The 21850-nt window shown below is 33.9% G+C and overlaps 1 protein-coding gene across 2 annotated transcripts in view; it reads right to left on the bottom strand.

The window, feature by feature from the left end:
* Su(z)12 (Polycomb protein Su(z)12) overlaps positions 1-20656 on the bottom strand; it is a 33496-nt gene extending 12840 nt beyond the window's left edge. For both annotated transcript variants that reach the window (XM_072537509.1, XM_072537508.1), the window contains exons 1-2: positions 20483-20656; positions 20372-20418 (exon numbers count right to left, since the gene is read on the bottom strand). In XM_072537509.1, coding sequence (XP_072393610.1) covers positions 20372-20418; positions 20483-20582 — 147 coding nt within the window. In that variant the 5' untranslated portion in view covers positions 20583-20656. The remainder of the gene's footprint in view (positions 1-20371; positions 20419-20482) is intronic.
* Between the last annotated feature and the right edge of the window lie 1194 nt (positions 20657-21850).

Genomic DNA, 21850 nt, shown 5'->3' with positions numbered 1-21850 from the left:
CAGGAATGAAAATCCGTTAAGTTGGTGGAAGGAACGATCAAAAGTCTATCCCAGGTTATTTGAATTAATTAAAAAACGTTTATGCTTAATAGCCACATCAGTACCGTGTGAGCGTCATTTTTCCAAAGCTGGTCAAATCCTGACTGATAGAAGAAGTAGATTAGAAGCCGATAGAGTTCGAAAAATTATGTTTTTAAACGAAAATCTGTAGTTTTTGTTAAGTATTTTAGATTGTTTTATGCTTTAGGTAGTTTATGAAGTTTTAGTTTAGATGTATTTCTCAAATAGATCATCCAAAAGTAACATTTTTTTTATTTGCAAAAAATTATTAAGATTTGTTTTTTATTAACCATTTTAAATATAAATATGGTTCAGGTATGATTTATTTTTATGTTTACGTATATTTAAACTCATAGGTATCTATAATTAGGTTATTTCTAAAAGAACCTTTCCAAAAAAAAATCAGTGAATTTTCTAGGAACATTAAATAACACATTTTCATTCTCACTTTTACATAAAATTATATGTATTTTATGTAAATGCATCAATCATTTTAACCACAACTAAAAATTTTTATTTCAAAATTACAATCTAAGAAACAACACAGCATGGCAACATCCAAGCCAAAAGCCAATACATGGGCATAAGATCCGAACCATTATGACATTAAAATAAAACTGTTTATGTTATTGTCACGTTCATAAGAATTATTATCTGTTGTTAGGCTAATCGCTAATCAGCATTTCTTTTTTAAACTAGTCAGTCCATTCCATTCACAAAATAATAAATATATGATCTCATTCATTCATTACTTTCTTTCTTCTTTAGAACTTGAGACACAGTTTATAATGCAAATCGTTCGCAATGAACTAGTTCTATGAAAATTAATGAACTAGTTCAATTAGTTCAGTTGAAAGAATCGTTCACTTGAACTATTTCGATGGTGAACTACACATCTCTAGTAAAAACAGTATAGTAGATATACTATGTATATCTGAGCACATCCCCTAAATCGCATCCCTTAAAATCGCAACCCCCGGTCGTAAGTTCCAAACGGCTTAACGTAGGATGACGTACGAGGGCTCGTTGGAAAGGGGATGAAAAATGGGGTTGAACGCAGTATGTGCCGTGCGCATCGGAGCATGCCAAAAGGTCATTACGTCATATCTTTGTTTCTATTGGTCCGATCGTGACGTACGAGGGCTCGTTGGAACGGGGAGGAGACGGGGACACAAAAAACAAAGGTGGCAGCATTGCCAAATGGGCGCTAAAATGTATCTTTGTTGCTATTGGCACGATTTTGACGTATGAGGTGTCAAATGAAAGCGTAGGTGACACACAGAAGCCATGTCAACGATCAGTATGAACATTATTCTTCTTCTTCTTCTTGTCCATACAGTGCCTAATAGAACGTGACATCCGACATAGAACGTGACATTCGAGACAGGACGTGACATTTGACGTAGAACGTGAAATGTCACGTGACATTCGACGCAGGACGTGACATTCGACGTAGAACGTGACAGTTATGTGACATTCATCGCAGGACGTGACATTCGACGCAGAACGTGAAATGTCACGTGACATTCGACGCAGGACGTGACATTCGACGCAGAACGTGAAATGTCACGTGACATTCGACGTAGAACGTGACAGCTATGTGACATTCAACGCAGAACGTGACATTCGACGTAGAACGTGACATTCGACGCAGGACGTGACATTCGACGCAGAACGTGAAATGTCACGTGACATTCGACGTAGAACGTGACAGTTATGTGACATTCAACGCAGGACGTGACATTCGATGCAGAACGTGAAATGTCACGTGACATTCGACGTAGAACGTGACAGTTATGTGACATTCAACGCAGGACGTGACATTCGACGCAGAACGTGGCAGTAATGTGTTAGTCAAGATGTTGCTTGACATAAAATGTGACATTCTACATAGGACATAGTTAGTAGTAATATGAATCCCATCGAGTACATACATAGAGTAATAGAATTTCAAAGAAAACTTGATCTGTTAAAGAAAGACATTAAATCATATGAGGATTTTAAACATATTACAAGACAATTAGATAACCTGCATTTTGACAACAAAACGTGGAAACCCGAAGAGTTGAATCTACAGCAGCAGCAGCAAGACACCTGGGCCTGCAGAAAACTGCCACCAGCTACATATCCATTAAGACGTATTCAACCAATACCATGTTTGTCAGCAACAACAACAACAACACCACGGGTGTCAGCAGCAACAACAACAACAACAACACAACCAGCGAGTATATGAAAAGTGAAATAGATAATGTCTTTACAATGTCCTGTGTAATATTAGCATCTGTATTTATCTTAATTTTAAAAATTATTTTTGAAATTGTAAGAAGAAAATTTGAATCTTCATGTAATATAAGACTCAATCAATAAAGATGTTTTAAATAAAAAAAGCGTTTAATTTCTAATATATTTATTTATACATATACAAAAATTACAATGGTATTATGTTATTGACAAACCAGTGACGTAGACGATCCACATTTCTTTCGGTACATGAAAATAATCCAGCGGCATGACATGGGTTTGCAGTAGGACCAACGTTTCCAGTAGCACGAGGCGTACCATCAAACTTGCAAACATCAATAATAATGGGAAAAACTCCAAAAACGTGACGTTTCTTATCCAAATATTCTGCTTTTTGTTCTCCTCGAACGTAGATGTAATCTGCTGCATACAACAACTTGGTTTCTAGTATTTCATTGATTTTGGACAATTCTACTTGCCCATCAGAGTATCGAATTCCAAGCAGTTTTTTCTCCACGTATGAGGCAGTCTTCCTATCTCCATTAGTTAGTGCATTAAATGGTTTCTGAGGCAAAAAGATGTAATGACTTCGTTTAAAACCTATTTCAATGGTAAGTTCTTTGGGAACAAACCATCCGTCCACATCGAATCCCTGAATGTCTACGAATGCTACTCTCATGATGACTGCTCGTGTACTACTGGCAATTTATGCATCTAATTTAGACTTTTTACAATTTCGGTGAGAGGGAAGTACTCCATTACACAATCATGAATTATAATGCAATAAGCCTTGGTATTTTCGGGAAAACCATTATTCGCTTCAATATCGAGTTTTACGTCAACAGTGGATGCTTTCATGCTTTCTTCTTGTTTCGAACAATCGATGACAAACAATGCGTGATTCTTGAAAGCTGAGAAATCGAGTAGAGGTCGCTTTTGTTGGGAATGTATGTAGCTAGGATAAAATTCGGTATAGTTGAAATAGGCCTCATTGTAGTCAGTTTTGCTAAAATCCAACTGCATTCTCTCGTTTGGCCAATATTCACCATTTAAAGATAATCTGATACTTTGAATATCGACATTGTCAAATAAGGTGGGATCAGCTGAATTCTTGTCACGTTTGTTGGTTTGAAAGAAAACAATGACATAACGGGGTCTTTCCACTGCATTGCTAGTTTTTACAGCCCAAACTTCACGTCTAGCGCCTTTGGTAAGTGCTGGTAATTCATGCAAAAAATGGTTAAAAAACGTAACATAATTGCTGAACTAATGAATTTAGGTTTAAACAAAAAGGCCGAGCTGCAAAGAGAAACTATTTTAAAATTGTTAGATCTATTATAATTTTTAATAAATAATACGTAACATTTTGGTATTTTATTTAATAACAAAAAAAAAACAGTTTTTAATGTGGTAATCATTGCAAGTTTATTTAGAATAGCTCAGTCCAAGCTAGACTGTATCATGTCTAACAGAGAATTGACTCATTTAATTTGTATTGAATTTTCGTCCAAGGTTGACTCAAATGTCCACCACAGGACTCCACTGTCCAAGGTAGACTTTCCGTTTTCCATGCTTTTTATATGTGTGGCCAGGATCCTATGCATTAAAGGATCGCTCGCAATTAACGGAACTGGTGACGTTAAACTAGCAAATAATGTTGGTGCTTTTCTTTTCGATTCGTGTACGTACAGCGAAAGCGCAAGGGAGATGGAAACAGTGCGGGATCCTGGTATCGTAAGCGCTGTACGTGCTATGACATGTTATACTCAAGAAGATTCCGGTCATATGGCAATGGCAGGCTGGAATTACCCTAGGGATCCAATTCTACACGCTGCTGATCATTCATTCAACATACAGATGCCTCTTAAGCATGTGTTCAACATTTTCAATGATTATCCTTTGATTACGTGTGGTCGTCAAACAATAAGACTAATTCGAGCTCGAAACGACAACGATTGCATAATTGTCAAAGAAAAAACTCAAGGCCAAGTTACAACTGTTAAGATTAACATTACCAATATTGAGCTCAGAGTCAAGCACATATTTCCCAATGATGATATTAAATTGGAACTTATGAAATCCATTCAACAAGATCAACCTATAGTTATTCCGTTTAGAAAGTGGGAATTGCATGAATTACCAGCACTTACCAAAGGCGCTAGACGTGAAGTTTGGGCTGTAAAAACTAGCAATGCAGTGGAAAGACCCCGTTATGTCATTGTTTTCTTTCAAACCAACAAACGTGACAAGAATTCAGCTGATCCCACCTTATTTGACAATGTCGATATTCAAAGTATCAGATTATCTTTAAATGGTGAATATTGGCCAAACGAGAGAATGCAGTTGGATTTTAGCAAAACTGACTACAATGAGGCCTATTTCAACTATACCGAATTTTATCCTAGCTATATACATTCCCAACAAAAGCGACCTCTACTCGATTTCTCAGCTTTAAAGAATCACGCATTGTTTGTCATCGATTGTTCGAAACAAGAAGAAAGCATGAAAGCATCCACTGTTGACGTAAAACTCGATATTGAAGCGAATAATGGTTTTCCCGAAAATACCAAGGCTTATTGCATTATAATTCATGATTGTGTAATGGAGTACTTCCCTCTCACCGAAATTGTAAAAAGTCTAAATTAGATGCATAAATTGCCAGTAGTACACGAGCAGTCATCATGAGAGTAGCATTCGTAGACATTCAGGGATTCGATGTGGACGGATGGTTTGTTCCCAAAGAACTTACCATTGAAATAGGTTTTAAACTAAGTCATTACATCTTTTTGCCTCAGAAACCATTTAATGCGCTAACTAATGGAGATAGGAAGACTGCCTCATACGTGGAGAAAAAACTGCTTGGAATTCGATACTCTGATGGGCAAGTAGAATTGTCCAAAATCAATGAAATACTAGAAACCAAGTTGTTGTATGCAGCAGATTACATCTACGTTCGAGGAGAACAAAAAGCAGAATATTTGGATAAGAAACGTCACGTTTTTGGAGTTTTTCCCATTATTATTGATGTTTGCAAGTTTGATGGTACGCCTCGTGCTACTGGAAACGTTGGTCCTACTGCAAACCCATGTCATGCCGCTGGATTATTTTCATGTACAGAAAGAAATGTGGATCGTCTGCGTCACTGGTTTGCCAATAACATAATACCATTGTAATTTTTGTATATGTATAAATAAATATATTAGAAATTAAACGCTTTTTTTTTATTTAAAACATCTTTATTGATTGAGTCTTATATTACATGAAGATTCAAATTTTCTTCTTACAATTTCAAAAATAATTTTTAAAATTAAGATAAATACAGATGTTAATATTACACAGGACATTGTAAAGACATTATCTATTTCACTTTTCATATACTCGCTGGTGTTGTTGTTGTTGTTGCTGCTGACACCCGTGGTGTTGTTGTTGCTGACAAACATGGTATTGGTTGAATACGTCTTAATGGATATGTAGCTGGTGGCAGTTTTCTACAGGCCCAGGTGTCTTGCTGCTGCTGCTGCTGTAGATTCAACTCTTCGGGTTTCCACGTTTTGTTGTTGTTGTCAAAATGCAGGTTATCTAATTGTCTTGTAATATGTTTAAAATCCTCATATGATTTAATGTCGATCTTTAACCGATCAAGTTTTCTTTGAAATTCTATTACTCTATGTATGTACTCGATGGGATTCATATTACTACTAACTATGTCCTATGTAGAATGTCACATTTTATGTCAAGCAACATCTTGACTAACACATAACTGCCACGTTCTGCGTCGAATGTCACGTCCTGCGTCGAATGTCACGTTCTACGTCGAATGTCACGTCCTGCGTTGAATGTCACGTGACATTTCACGTTCTACGTCGAATGTCACGTCCTGCGTCGAATGTCACGTCGTTTCACGCGACATTTCACGTTCTGCGTCGAATGTCACGTCCTGCGTCGAATGTCACGTCCTGCGTCGAATGTCATGTCCTGCGTTGAATGTCACATAACTGTCACGTCCTACGTCGAATGTCACGTCCTGCGTTGAATGTCACGTGACATTTCACGTTCTACGTCGAATGTCACGTCATTTCACGCGACATTTCACGTTCTGTCTCGAATGTCACGTTCTACGTCGAATGTCACGTTCTATTAGGCACTGTACGGAAAAGAAAAAGAAGAAGAATAATGTTCATACTGATCGTTGACATGGCTTCTGTGTGTGTGTGTGTTACCAACGCTTTCATTTGACACCTCATACGTCAACATCAGGCCAATAGCAACGAAGATACGTTTTAGCGCCCATTTGGCAACGTCGCCATCTTTGTTTTTTGTCTCCCTGCCTTCTCCCCGTTCCAACGAGCCCTCGTACGCCCCGATCGGACCAATAGAAACAAAGATATGACGTAATGACCTTTTGGCATGCTCCGATGCGCACGGCACATACTGCGTTCAACCCCATTTTTCATCCCCTTTCCAACGAGCCCTCGTACGTCATCCTACGTTAAGCCGTTTGGAACTTACGACCGGGGGTTGCGATTTTAGGGGTTGCAATTTAGGGGATGAGCCAGGAAATACATAGTCTATCTACTCAGTATTCAAACTTTAATTATTAAATATTTAATAAAACAAATACATGCTTTTTCTCTATCACTGTTATCAGTATCAATACATATTATGCCTAACGATCGATGATTCATGATAGCTGATTTACAGTAATTAACGAAGAATAACAAGGAACGCAACGTTGCCGGCTGTATTTCCTTTTCTGCGAACAATAATCAAATGGATTAAAATTAATATTTTTTTTTTGAAAACGGTTAACTTCATAAAAAAATGTTATAAAACTTTTTTGTTTTAAATGCTGCAATCTGCACATATCGTTAAGGAACGCACTATTTTCCGGGACACCCTATATATATATATATATATATATATATATATATATATATATATATATATATATATATATATATATATATATATAAATAAAGTTTTATTTTGGGGTTGCAGTCATTAATAGGGCAGGAAAGTGAAACTCTTTGTTCTTTATCTAGCTTTCGCAAAATTTATTTGCTTCTTCAGGATATGCTAAAATATGGTATCAGTAAATACAATGAAATTAAAATTAAATAGCATTGTATAAAACTAGTATAAAAACTTACAACATGAGGTTAATCCATTAAATTTTCAAATTTACAAAACATTAAAACTTAACTTATCTAGTTATGTAAGTACAATATTTTAATTTTATTTAATTTTGTACAAATTCATGATTATGTTGATGTTTGATTTATGTCAGAAAGACACTCGTTTCTGTTTATTATATTTTTTGTTGTTGATAACTAGCTCTTGATTATTATTATGGTTACGTACAAAGTGGCGCCAAATATGAATATTTAAATTTTTTGAAATTATAGTATTTATAGTCAGAAAATCTAATATTAGAAAATTATAGTATTAATTTTCGTAAGACAGAATGTAATTAGAGATATTGCTTAGTTTATCAATATCAGTTTTTTTATTAACACATTGATATTTATGCATAAATGAACATCAATGTGTTAATAAAAAAACTGATATTGATAAACTAAGCAATATCTATAATTACATTCTGTCTTACGAAAATTAATACTATAATTTTCTAATATTAGATTTTCTGACTATAAATACTATAATTTCAAAAAATTTAAATATTCATATTTGGCGCCACTTTGTACGTAACCATAATAATAATCAAGAGCTATAATCTATTTCTAATGAGTGTAGAGTAATAAAATCTCATGAAGTATTCAAAAGCGCTACAGGGTAATCCGTCAATAATCCGTCAATAAATTCCGTCCGCATTGCAAAATTCTGTCGTTTCATAAAGAGCAGGTAGGTATCACCCTGTTTTAAGGGATTAGTCCATTGTTATCGACAGATAAACACTGAGCCAGAGGCGCGCTAGTGGGTTAATTGACAAAAGAATATGCATTCTTAAAAATCATATTAAAGGAAATAAAAATGTAATACAGCAGAACAGTGTTATTAAAAAAATATAAAATGTAACAATAAAATATATACGAACCGAAATCGGGAAATACTCACAAACACACACGAATGAACTTTACATATTGAAACACTTGTGGGGAGTTTAAATCAATTTATTCACAAAAACTACAAAAACTTTACTGGATACGTTATTACAATTCTACATCACTATAGTCTTCATCCGAAGAACTGTCATCATCCCCTGGTGTTATAATTATAGGGTCAACCACCTGATCGACCAAGTTGTCCAGTTCCCACATTTTATCTTCCTCTTTTAAAACATGCTGGATTGCTTTTTGCCAGTTTTCTGATGTGATTTCCATAATGGCTTGATCAAACAATACCTTGACATCTTTCATTTTAAATGTGGTATTGTGCCTTGCAACATATCCTTTAACTTGTGCCCATATAAGTTCTATGGGATTTAATTCGCAATGATATGGCGGTAGGCGTAGCACAGTTACTTTATACTTTTCTGCTACATCTTCTACGGCATATTTTATGAAGCGAGATTTATGTTGTTTTACTACGGCTAGTAGTTCCTTCTTTATCGAATTCGTCTCAAACTGAATACCTTTATTTGACAGCCAGTTAATAATTTCTTGCTTTCTCCAAGCTGAAGTTGGTACCTTCTCTATGCGCCTTGAATGGTAGCTTGCATTATCCATAACCACGACCGAATCAGCTGGAAGAAATTTTAACATTTCCACGAAGTAGTCTTCGAAGACATCCGAATTCATGTCCTCATGATAATCTCCCGTCCGACACGACTCAAAGCTTAACAAACCTTTTAAAAATCCTTCTTCGCTTCCAATGTGAGCAATTATAAGCCTCTTCCCTTTTCCCGAAGGCACTTTATTACCCGTCGAAAGGCCTTCTATGAAAGCTTGGCGAGCACTTGTTACATTTTTATCTTGCCACATTTTTTGGACTATATAACCTTCGTTTATCCACGTCTCATCAAGATAAAAAATTTTCTTGTGCTCTCTGCGGTACTGTTTTATAGTTCTCAAATATTTTCGTCTCCAGCAAATGATTTCATCACTTTCCAGTAATAGTGCCTTTCGATTGTGCTTTTCCCAGGAAAAATTCATACTTTTTAAAGTTTTCCATAAAAGTTTTCTGGATATCAAAGGAATATCGTTATCTTGGCTTATCTCCATTAGTATTTTGTCAAGGGTGGGTATTTCCTTTTTAAAATAAAACGAATGAACTTTTCTTCGAATGTCACGTTTGGTGTCTTCACCTAAGATTTTTATTGGTCTTCCTGATTTTCTCTTGCATGGACTTAACTGGCCTGATATCTTTCTTTCTCGCAATAATTTAAAAATCGTGGACTGTCCAATTCGGGCACATCGCTCAACACTTTCTTGCACAGACAAACTAGGGTGATCGTGTTTTATGCAATCATATACATTTAAAATTATAACTTTTTCACTAACAGATAGCGGAGAATTTTTTACACCTCTTTTCTTTGGAGTAAATGTCGCAATTTTATAACTTTTTCACTATTTCTATATCACAATATTACTGTACGTTTAATTGGTGTAGTAACAATTACTAACTCGAATGTCGAATGATAATAATAAAATAAAAGAGGGATTATAATGAAAGTGTAAGTAAAACCTCATTACGCGTTATTAGTCTTCATGTTGATTTATTTTAGTTCTTAGTAATATTAGGAGGTGCGTCATACCCTTATCAGTTTCTTCTAATGCTTTTATTCGTTCAGTAAGGAAGTGAATTTGTTTTTATAAATAAAAATGTAATTAGCTTTAATGACCATATAATGGAATACGAGTTTGAAGAATAAGTTAATCGAAAAATTAAATAAAATTGGTTATCACAAAATATCCAAAATATGATATTTTGAGGTACATCAATTTTTGACGACGAAGTTGACATCCGTCCATTTGCCTACGCCCATGACGACACCGAAATTCAGGCAAATTTTATGACACTTCATGATTTATTACTCTACACTCATTTGAAACCAATTATAGTTATCAACAACAAAAAATATAATAAACAAAAACGAGTGTCTTTCTGACATAAATCAAACATCAACATAATCAATGTCATAATGAATTTGTACAAAATTAAATAAAATTAAAATATTGTACTTACATAACTAGATAAGTTAAGTTTTAATGTTTTGTAAATTTGAAAATTTAATGGATTAACCTCATGTTGTAAGTTTTTATACTAGTTTTATACAATGCTATTTAAATTTAATTTCATTGTATTTACTGATACCATATTTTAGCATATCCTGAAGAAGCAAATAAATTTTGCGAAAGCTAGATAAAGAACAAAAAGTTTCACTTTCCTGCCCTATTAATGACTGCAACCCCAAAATAAAACTTTATTTTACATAACGTGTCAGTCAATAATACCTAACTACTTATATATATATATATATATATATATATATATATATATATATATATATATATATATATATATATATATAAATATATATATATATATATATATAATATTCTTGAGAATTGGAAAACTTTCCTTCTTAAAAAGTGATTACTGATTGAACACCGAAAAATTAAAAATAGATACTATTTTTCTTGGGAAAATATAAAATAAATGAAAATACTGATATGCTCAATTCCAACAAATGGTCGGGTTATAACACCAGTACCATAACCAAATTTTTTAATGTGTTTTTTTGGAGTTCAGTTTACAGTCTTTTTTGGGTTTTTTTCAATAGAAACCTTGTGATAGAACCAGCTTAAAAGAAAATGGGATATCTCAAGTAGGGATACTTTAAATACTTGACCATAGCTCTGAAGATGGCTTTGTAGGCCTAAAAGTGTTGTCAGCTTTACATCCCACTTTTAGTACGGTAGCACTAATGTACGGAGTACGGTACATGTGACAGTCAACTGCGCACAAGTCGGGAAGGGTGGTTTTAGTCGGTAGCCAGGATAACAGGAAGACAACCGTTTGCAGGACCTCCTTCTAGAGGAAAATGGACTCAGATGTACTCCTCTACTCTGAATCTAGTATGGTTTTTAGAAAATTTCCAGCCTCAGAAAAGAATGTATTGGAATAAAAGATTATTCCTAACATCGTCCAATAACTTCCAGTGAGCTTGTATTTGCTATTTACCTAATTCGTTATCGAAGATAGTCAAAGTCTACTGACTTCTTGCTGATTCATTATATATGTATTATACAGGGTGTCCCCGAAAATAATGCGTTCCTTAAAGGTATAGGTAAAAGGCACCATGTAGAGCAAAAAAGTCAACATTTTTTTCTAAATTCAGCCGTTTGACCAAAAAAAAACGAAAATACATTTTGATATGCAAAAAGAAATCTGTCAACTACGTGCAGTACGAAAGTCTAAACGTAGACAGTCACAACTTTAGTAAACATATATTTTCGTGTAACAGTAATTTAGCTGTTAAAATTTAAGTGCATCAGTATCGTGAAAGGCGAACTCTTAATATTCTAACTTTTGTGAATGTTTCTCAAAGATTATTAGAAACGGGTTCTGTTGTATCGAAAAAAATAGCGGGAGAACAAGAAGTATCCGTCGATTAAATGTAGAAGACGACATGTTAGATGCTGTGAAAAATAATCCAAATGTAAGTACACAAACGGTTGCTAAAATGATAGGAATGTCGAAAAACGTTGTTCATAGAACATTTCGGTAACAACTTCTACATCAATACCACTATCAGAGTGTAGAAGATTTACACCAAGGTGATCTTCTTCGAAAATTAACATTTTGTAGGTGGTTTCAAAATAAACTCCTCAGAGAACCTAAATTTCCATCTAAAGTATTATGTGCGAATGAAGCATGTTTCACGAGAAACAGTGTATAATTTTCATAATTGCAGCATATGGGGCGACGAGAACCCCTATTTAATATGTAGGTCCATATGAATTACCCAGAACACTAAATGGAGAGGCCTACTATTTCTTGCAAAATGTTTTGCCGGTACTTCTTGAAGACGTACCTTTGCAAACATGCCGTGAAATGTGGTTTCTTCACAACAGAGTTCCAGCACATTTTACCAGAGCTGTTAAAAATCTTCTTGATACCACTTATACTCGTCGTCGGATTGATAGAAATGAACACATTCTGTGGCCACCACGAAGTCACGAATGCAATCTACTGGATTTTTATTTTTGGGGACATCTGAAATCGCAATTTTATGATAACATATAAAGCAGTGTTTCCCAAAGTGGGGGTCGCCATGAGGTACTAGGGGGGTCGCCGAACATTTCCAATATAAGACAAAAGCACTACTTTGTTAGATCATGTATTTTTATTTTAACAACGCCGTAAATAGAAATTAACAATTAATTATCAGACGAAATATAAAACTAAATATTAAAGTCCGTAAACATAAAAGAGTAAAACAAAGTCAAATATTATAATCTTAATGAGAGCTATGCGCCTGTTTCTGTGAAACTAATCTTTCAAATCTAGGCTGTGTATTTGAGACACACGCAATTATATCATTTTCAAGTACGAGACGATTTCTAACTCTTGTTTTAATGGCAGTCATAGACGAGAAACTTAACTCACACAAATATGATGTTACAAATGGAACCAAACATTTTACAGCTTCACTCGCCAACTGGGGGTATTCCTGCATCTTTTCGGTCCAAAATTGGTCCGAGTTCTGGGAAAAAAATTGAAGCTTCAACATTCCATCACTTGATATTTCAATAAGTTTTTCTTTCATGTTTATTGGTATTTCAACATGCTGAAAGGAATCGGCTAAAAACGGATTTAGTATCCATCTGCAACTGTCGTAACTGTTTTGAATTTCTTCGGGGATATAATCACAGAGCTGTTGTTTTAAATTGAGCAAAGTAACATGCATGTCAGCAAAAACTTGTTCAAAATTTGTAGCACTGTAATTGGATACATTTTCCATAATTTCCTGAAGGCACTGGAATGAATCGAGTTGTTTTTTGCCAAGTGAGGTCGACCATAAATCGATTTTTCTTAGAAACGCCTTAATTTTATCTGTGGCTGTAATTATATTAATGTCGCGACCTTGTAAATTACTGTTCAAAATATTTAATTGCTCGAAAATATCAGCAAGGAAACCTAGTTTCAGAAGCCAAATAGGATCGGAAAATTGATTTTCATATGGGGACTTCTCATCTTTCAAATACATTAAAAGCTCTGCTCTTAAGTCAAATACTCTTTTTAAGACGTTGCCCCTTGAAAGCCACCTTACTTCGGTGTGATAGAGAAGATTTTCAAATAAAGCACCCATGTCTTCGCAAATTTTTCTAAAAATACGGGTCTGCAAAGCTTTTCCTTTAATGGAATTTACAACTTTAATGATGGTTTTCATAACACAGTCCATTTCAGGAGGTAAAGCTTTGGACGCAAGAGCTTCTCGATGTAAAAAACAATGTCTGCATTTGGCATTATTTCTTGTAATTTGACGACAAGACCAGATTTATGTCCTGTCATAGCTTTAGCGCCATCTGTGCATATAGCAATACATTTACCCCAGTCAATATCATATTTACTTGTACGTTTCACAACATTTTTAGTAATGTTTCACATAAACATTTTCCAGTGGTATTGGTCTCCAATGGGGAACAAAATAAAATATCTTCTTGAATGCCATTATTTCTATCATATCTTACAAACGTAATAAATTGGGCACAGTTAGATATATCTGTGGATTCGTCGATTTGAAGAGAGAAGTACGTGCATTTATTAAGATTTTCCACAACTTGCGCTTGAATATCTTCTGCCATATCACTAATTCTTCTTTGGATAGTATTATTTGACAGAGGTATTGTATTTAATTTTGCAGCCTCTCTTTCCCCACACATTATATGTACCATTTCAACAGCTGCTGGAAAAATCAGATTTTCAGCAATTGTGTGCGGATTACTAGTTTTGGCAACACGATAAGCAACTTTATAACTTGCTAATAATGCTTTTTCATTAGTAGTGGTTGCCAAGGGAAAACTGTCTTGCTGTTTGTGAAGGACGTTCAGCTTTCTTTCAAAGAATTCTACGGGCTTGTCTTTTTTATCTGGATGTTTGCTATTTAAATGTCGAAGTAACTTTGATGGCTTCATGCTTTCTTTTGACAAGACTTGTCCACAAATAACACATTGTGGTTTATTGGAAATAACGGTAAAACCATTTTTAAGATATTCATCAATGTAGAATCTGTTTTTCTTTTTATTGCTGCTACTGCCACTTTCATACGTAGATGGTTCTGCACTTCTTTTTAAAAACTTATCCATAATTTATAATTTATCGTAGACGTAAATACGTAAACGGGAATACGTAAGTCGTAAAATATTTACTCATTACTTAACACCGCGTTCGCCACCATAGGCTGTTTGGATTCGAACTGAGGTTTCGTTGCGCATCGCCGCTTATATAAAGCCAAAACGAGGCTACGAGAACGTTCCAGAGTGCCATCTAGTAGCGAGCGCTTTCGCGATTATCATGGAAGAGTTTTGCGATGTAGACACAAGCTAATATGTCACGGTGTACAATGTGTAGTCGACTTGTTATTATTTATTTTTATTGTAAATGCTATTCTGGCAGAAGTACCTACTACTAATTACTAGTGGGACAGATCGCAATCATTAAAATAATTGTATTAAAATAAAATAATTGTTTTTGATTTAAACTTAAACAGTAAAGTAAAATTAAATTTGAGAGACCATCAGATAATTGTAAATTAGGCACGCTATTTCTGTCAAATAATATTGAATAAATGAGTGGGGGGAAATTGGGGGGTCGCGAACAAATTTTTTAGCAAAAAAGGGTCGCGGTTTAGATAAGTTTGGGAAACTCTGACATAAAGGATGAAACATAAGCTGAATTACGGGAACGAATTTTTGATGCTGCATAAAATAGCCGACATAATTTAGTTAACTATGGCATTGCTAATAATTGGATTCATCGTATCAATGCATGTGTTCGCGCAAATGGAGTTCACTTTGAACATTATAATAATTATTGTCAAGTAAGTACAAGTAAGTATCTAATTTAATTTTAGTTCACAAGTAAACAAATTACTGATAGTCCGAGCAAAGTGTAAAAAAATGAATTATAGAATTATTAAATGTTGTAAATTATGTCATTCAGTTAAAGATGACTCACTGTTATGACACATTTAGCGTGTAGGTGGCCGCATCTCATTTCTCAGTCTGTTCTTTGGTGCAGTACTTGTTTGTGTGTGTTATTTCGTTAAATCACCTGTTGTGTGGTTTGTGTGTAAATGTCAAATAAACGAAAACGTGTAGTGATTGCGATTGAACAGAAATTAGAGGCTATCCGAAGGATTCAAAATGGAGAGATTTTATGGACAGTCGCAGCAGATTTTGACGTTGGCGTTTGTATAGTTTCCAAATGGGTTAAAATGAAAAGCAAATTTGAGGAACATGTTTCAAAAATGCCAAACAAGAAAACTATGAAACAAAAATCAAAATGAGAATGTAAATGAAGCTGTATATTTGTGGTTCACACAACAAAAGCCAAAGGAATAGCATTATATGGACCAATAATTCAAGAGAAGGCAAAAATGATATCTGAAATAATGGGTGATGAAGGTAACAGATTTAAAGCAAGTTCATGTTGGCTAGATAAATGGAAAAATAGGTATGCTATTTGTCAAGTTAATTTAAGGTGAGAAAAGCTATCTGCTGACCATGATGCTGTAAATACTTTTAAAACTGAAATGGATGAGTTATTGGCAAACTACACTAAAGATCAAATATACAACGCAGATGAGACTGGATTAAATTTCAAAATGCTGCCAAAAAAAAAGATACTTTTGATACTGACAATTAATACTAAAATCATTAAACAAAATTTTTAAAGAAACAAATTAAGATTTTTAAATTTTAAGGATTTTAAATGTGTAGTGGTATAGTATAAGAAATATTAACAATTCAGTAATAAGTAGACATAAAATTTTTCATTAACCTACATTATAGTAATAACACGCTATGAGAGGTATTCACTTCTGTCAACACTCACCAAGTGCCATGCTCTTTTTTTAATACCAACTTTGACCAAGAATACCATGTAATTTGATACAAGAAGAATACAAAAAACAATGTTATTTTTAACTGAAATTCTTGTTATTAAAAACCGCCCCCCTTATTATTTTGGTTAACTGAGGTTTTACTGTATTTCCATTGAAATTTTTAACATTTTCAAACAAATACATTTTTATTTGTGACTTAATTAACAGCCAATGTTTTTATTTTTAACATTTGATCTTTGCTTTACCAATTTAAGAAATTTTCACTTTAAATATATCTACTATTGTAAATAGTGGTATGTCATTTATACATGGTAAAATGTTTTGAATACTTCAAGTATTATTTTGCTCTCATGGCAAAATGATGTTTGCTCTTATGGCAAAAATTATTTTTGTATAACTAAAGAATATTGTTGATAGCAAGTTTCGTTCTATCCTATTTTTCTATTGAATTTCACCAAATCAAGTTTCCTTTTAAATAATTTCTTTTTAGCTTGGTGTCTTAACCTGTAACTACACGCGCTGGCGTCAGTGGCGCACCCAGGGTGGGTTTTGGGGGTTGAAACCCCCCCCCCCAGGACCCTATTCCGACACTGTTACTCACACATTTTAAAGACTCAAAATGGAGGTAGCATCATAAAAAAAATTTCGGTGACCAACCAAAACCCCCCAGAGGCAAATTCTAGGTGCGCTACTGGCTGGCGTATTTTGTACGCCAGATATAACAATTCTACTGCCAATATATTTTAAAATTTAAAGACCGACCCTGTTAATCTATCTTACCTATATAGTTTTCTTAGAATCAGCGTTTTGAGAAGATCTTAATTAGCTGTTTATTATTTGTTGTTCCCGGTGGTGTAGGGTGTTCAAATACAATTATAACTATGGCACAAAATATATTTTTCTTTATAAACAATACTTTTTCTCATGTAGATAAAAGTTTTTATTAGTAATTTTATTTTTCACGGATCAGATTCCAGTTAGAAATCCCAATCGACTTACTGATAAAGAACTCCAAGCATTTGCTGATGCATTATTTCGACAAGAAGACAAAGAAGTTATTTTCAATGAAGAACCCAGTTCTGATTCCAATGGATATTCAAGTGAAACTTCTAGCGAAAAATAAAATGAACTAAGTTCAGAAGACTTCTATGAAGGCAAGAATAAAACAAAATAGTATAAGTATTCTTTGAAAAGTAAGTTTAGTAAAACTAACAAAACAAATATTGTAAAGGTACTTCCTGGACCCAAAGAGTATGCAAAAGATATTACAAATGGGCCAAGTGCTTTCTCTAAACTGTTTACTGACAACATTGAAAATATTGTGGTATGTACCAATATGCAAATAGAAAAGATGCGCCCGAATTACAATCGCGAAAGAGACACCAGATATACAACCAAATCTGAAATTATGGTAACAATAGGACTTTTTTTTAACTGGGTGTAAAAAACAAGGTCACACACATTTTTCGGAATTGTGGACAACTGAGTGAACAGACTCAGAACCGATTTTTATTTCTCTTATGTGCTCTTAGGTTTGACAATAAAGATACAAGAGCTCAAAGAAAAGCTACTGACACACTTGCCCCTATACAATTTATGCTGGACCGCTTTTCTGACAATTGTTATAACAGCTACACATTAGGTGAACATCTGATGAAATGCTTGTTCCTTTTCGAGAGAGATGCAGCTTTTTACATTATATCCCAAATAAGCCCATATCCCAATATGGGATAAAAGCATTCGTATTGTGTGACTCACCAACATTTTCTTTGAGCAGTATTGAGTTGTACTGTGTGCAACAACCAGATGGGCCTTACAAAAAATCGAATAAGCCAGAGGATATTACACAACGATTGGTTGAAAAATGGAATGGAAAAAACTGCAATCTAACTTGTAATAACTGGTAGATAGACCAGTTATAAGTCAGTAATAGATCTGCTGAAAAAAAAAGACTTCAATAGTTGGAACAATAAAAAAAAATAAAAGAGATCCCAAAAAAAATTTTTACCCAATAAAAATCGAATAGAAGGTTCATCACTTGTTGGGTTTCTACAGGAAGCTACACTTCTTGTATCACTTATTCCAAAAAGAACAGAGAGGTTATTTTACTTTCCACAATGCATTATGATTTCTGTATAAATCAGGTCACTAATAAGCCCAATATTATTACAGAATATAATAATCACAAAGGTTACATTGACACCATAGATAAAATGTGCTCTATGTATTCAGTAGCAAGACGTACCTGTAGGTGGCCTTTAGTTATATTTTTTCAGATGTTGAATGTGGCAGGAATAAATAGTCAAATATTATATAATTTTGCTCACTTCAACAGTCCACCCAACTTAAGAAGAAATTTTTTAAAATCGTTAGCAACATCTTTAATGAAACCACATCTTTCAGAACGAGCTGAAATAAATACTTTGCCATACAATATAAGACTTTTTCTAAACACATATCTTCTTCTTTAAGTGCTGTCTCCCGATCGGAGGTTGGATATCATCATCACTAGCTTTATTCTATCTACTGCTGCTCTGAAGAGTTCTATAGAACTGCATTTAAACCAGTCCCTTAAATTCTTCAACCATGACACTCTCCTCCTTCCTCCTCTTATCTTTCCCTGTATTATTAGCCTTAGCAGTTCATATCGCTGTCCCCTCATTAAGTGTCCCAGATAATGTATTTTTCATGTACATTTCTCGCAATACTTTCGTGTTACTTTTCTTCTGTGTCCATGCTATTCTAAGCATCCTCCTGTAACACCACATTTCAAAGGAATGTAACTTATTTATGTGTTCTTGCCTTAATGTCCAGCTTTCAAGTCCATATTGCAGAATCGAAAACACATAGCATCTCAGTGCTCTTACTCTCAGTTCTAATCTAAGGTCTTTGTTGCAGAGAATTGTTTTCATTTTTACAAACGCATTTCTTGCTATTTCTATCCTGGCTCTTATTTCAGTTGTTTGATCATTATTGTCTGAAATCTAGGTTCATAGGTATTTGTATTTATCAACCCTTTCTATCGAACCACAAACAAAAGTATGAGGAAGGTATTTTTCTTATGGTAGACAGAATTCATTTCTATGACGAACCACAAACAAAAGTATGAGGAAGGTATTTTTCTTATGGTAGACAGAAAAACCAGACTACAACTATAACATGCAGCATTTGTCTCAGATCAGTCTGCAAGGATCATTCTGTTGCTGTTGTTACTTGCACACAATGTCAAAATAAAGATGACAGCTTAGAGGATGTGCAATAAATATTTATCACTTTGACTGTTATTGTGTATATTTTAGTATTAGTATTATGTCTATTTGGTTTCAAATAGACATAATACTAGTAGCACTTTCAAGTAGCACTAGTAAAAAAGAAAAGCTTAGTAACATTCCTCTATTATTTGGATGGTCATAAGGCAGTATGATCATCCAGATCCCCATATTCTATTCAATATATTTTAGTAATCATTTTCTAACAATTATTAAAAGCTTATCACCAATATAGTAAATGAAGCTGTTACAGATTTTTAACAAGAGTTTTATAAAAGAATTTTAGATTCTATAATATGTAATAACACATTTGAATTCAAACTAAACTAGGTTAACTTAGGCCTTTATCTTTTATAATGTACTAATTGAACATAATACCACAGTATTATGAGTCAATGTATTTTGAATACATAATAAATGTAGCTATCTAATTAAATTACATTAAAGAAACAGTTTGGTAGTCTGCATACTCAATTGCCTTCCTGGTATGTATATTTTATTTCTAAGCAGCTATCCTCTCACAATTGGAAGGTTACTTTTAATAAATCATTTAGTAGTTATAGTCAAATCCTACTAGACTTAAGGGACATCATTGCTACTAATCCCTTTGGATTTATAAGTTTTTGTAAACTATTGATAAATAATGATTTAGCGTTTTGATTTCAGTGTAGTATTGCTAGATATTAAAATCTACGGTGCCACAAACAATTTTTGAAAAAAAATCTTATACTAGTTTGCATTTTATACTAGGTTGATAGATACATACCAGACACAAATTCCTTGTCCTCAAATATCTGTATATTTGTGTAGGCTCTGCAAGTAAAAATATACATTATCATTTAAATGACTCCCTTTTCTTTATCAGTTAAAAACTTACTTTCAAAAGCCTGTAAAAATAACTCATGATCTGCCTGTATATGATCAATTCGAGGTGTTTTTAGTGGGTCTGGTTCTCGTTCCCGTTTTCTGGGAGGCATTTTAATTTAACAGAGCTTATTATTACCGCGAAAGTCAACCGTTAATTAAACGCCTTGCCTGAGCGGCTGGCTTCTGTTTTGTCATATGTCAAATTATATTTTTGTTTGACATTGTACATCTTCTTTTTTCTGTTTGGTTGACTTTTCCCCAAGGTATTATAACTACTTTATTTAACAAGAAATTTTTTACGAAAATTTTGGACAGAATAATCAATCTATAGACAGATTTATAAAGAGAGAAACGTATCCAAGAATCAGTTTGGATTTATACGCAGATCAAAACCTGATGCAATTTTATTCAGGCAAGCTAATGGGAATAAAGAAATAAAGGTTTACATAGTATTCGTTGATCTTAAGGCAGCTTTACATCTAGGCTATGCAAGTCTCATGCTATGCAAGTCCGTCTTGCATGGCACATCTCTTGCCTAGCTTGACCTTTTTACATCAGAGATATTTCTGTGCAATTTTAGATCCCACTTTCATTGTTGCCAACAGAGAAAATATTTATCAATTTGAGGTTATTTTATTTTAAATAAATATAATTAAGTACTAAATAAATAATATAATAAATAAATAGACACTATTTATGGTTATTAAAAGGGTGAAGGATGTCAACCAAAGAAAAGAAAACATTGTTATTGTTGAATATTGCTGTTGTAGCAACAATCATGAAAAATAATAAAAAAAGAAAACCTAGAAAATGCTGGGTCAAACCTTGGTTGAATGCAGAACTGGGAAATTTGAAGTTACCCCAAGAGTTCTTGGATGCTAGAGACCTTCAAAGTTTTAAAAACTTTCTTCGAATGAACGAGTCCACTTTCCTTAAGCTCCTGGAAAAAATTAATCCCTTAATTCAGAAAAGAGATACCAATTTTCGCCAGTGCATTCCATCAAGGACAAAATTAATTATAACTTTAAGGTATCTGGCAACTGGTGAAACGTTTCGATCTCTAATGTACAATTTTAGAGTATCAGAATCAGATATATCTCAATTTATTCCCATTGTGTGTAGGGTAACTTATGATATACGCTAAAGATAGAGATAAGGTTATATTTTATTCTGTAATCTATTATAAATTTTTATGTTGGCAACATGAATTTTAACGATAAATTGCAAGAAAATAGCATGAAAAATAGAACATGTTCTAATTTTTCGTCTAGCACAGGAATTGCATGAAAATAGCCCGTGGGCATGCGCAGTTCCATGATCTGTCTTGCATGGCTCTTGCCTAGCATGAAAATAGCATAATGTAAAACTGTCTTTAGGA

This window comes from Diabrotica undecimpunctata, chromosome 7 (assembly GCF_040954645.1).
Source record: "Diabrotica undecimpunctata isolate CICGRU chromosome 7, icDiaUnde3, whole genome shotgun sequence".
In the NCBI taxonomy this organism is placed as follows: domain Eukaryota; kingdom Metazoa; phylum Arthropoda; class Insecta; order Coleoptera; family Chrysomelidae; genus Diabrotica; species Diabrotica undecimpunctata.
This window is presented reverse-complemented; position numbering and strand designations above follow the sequence as displayed.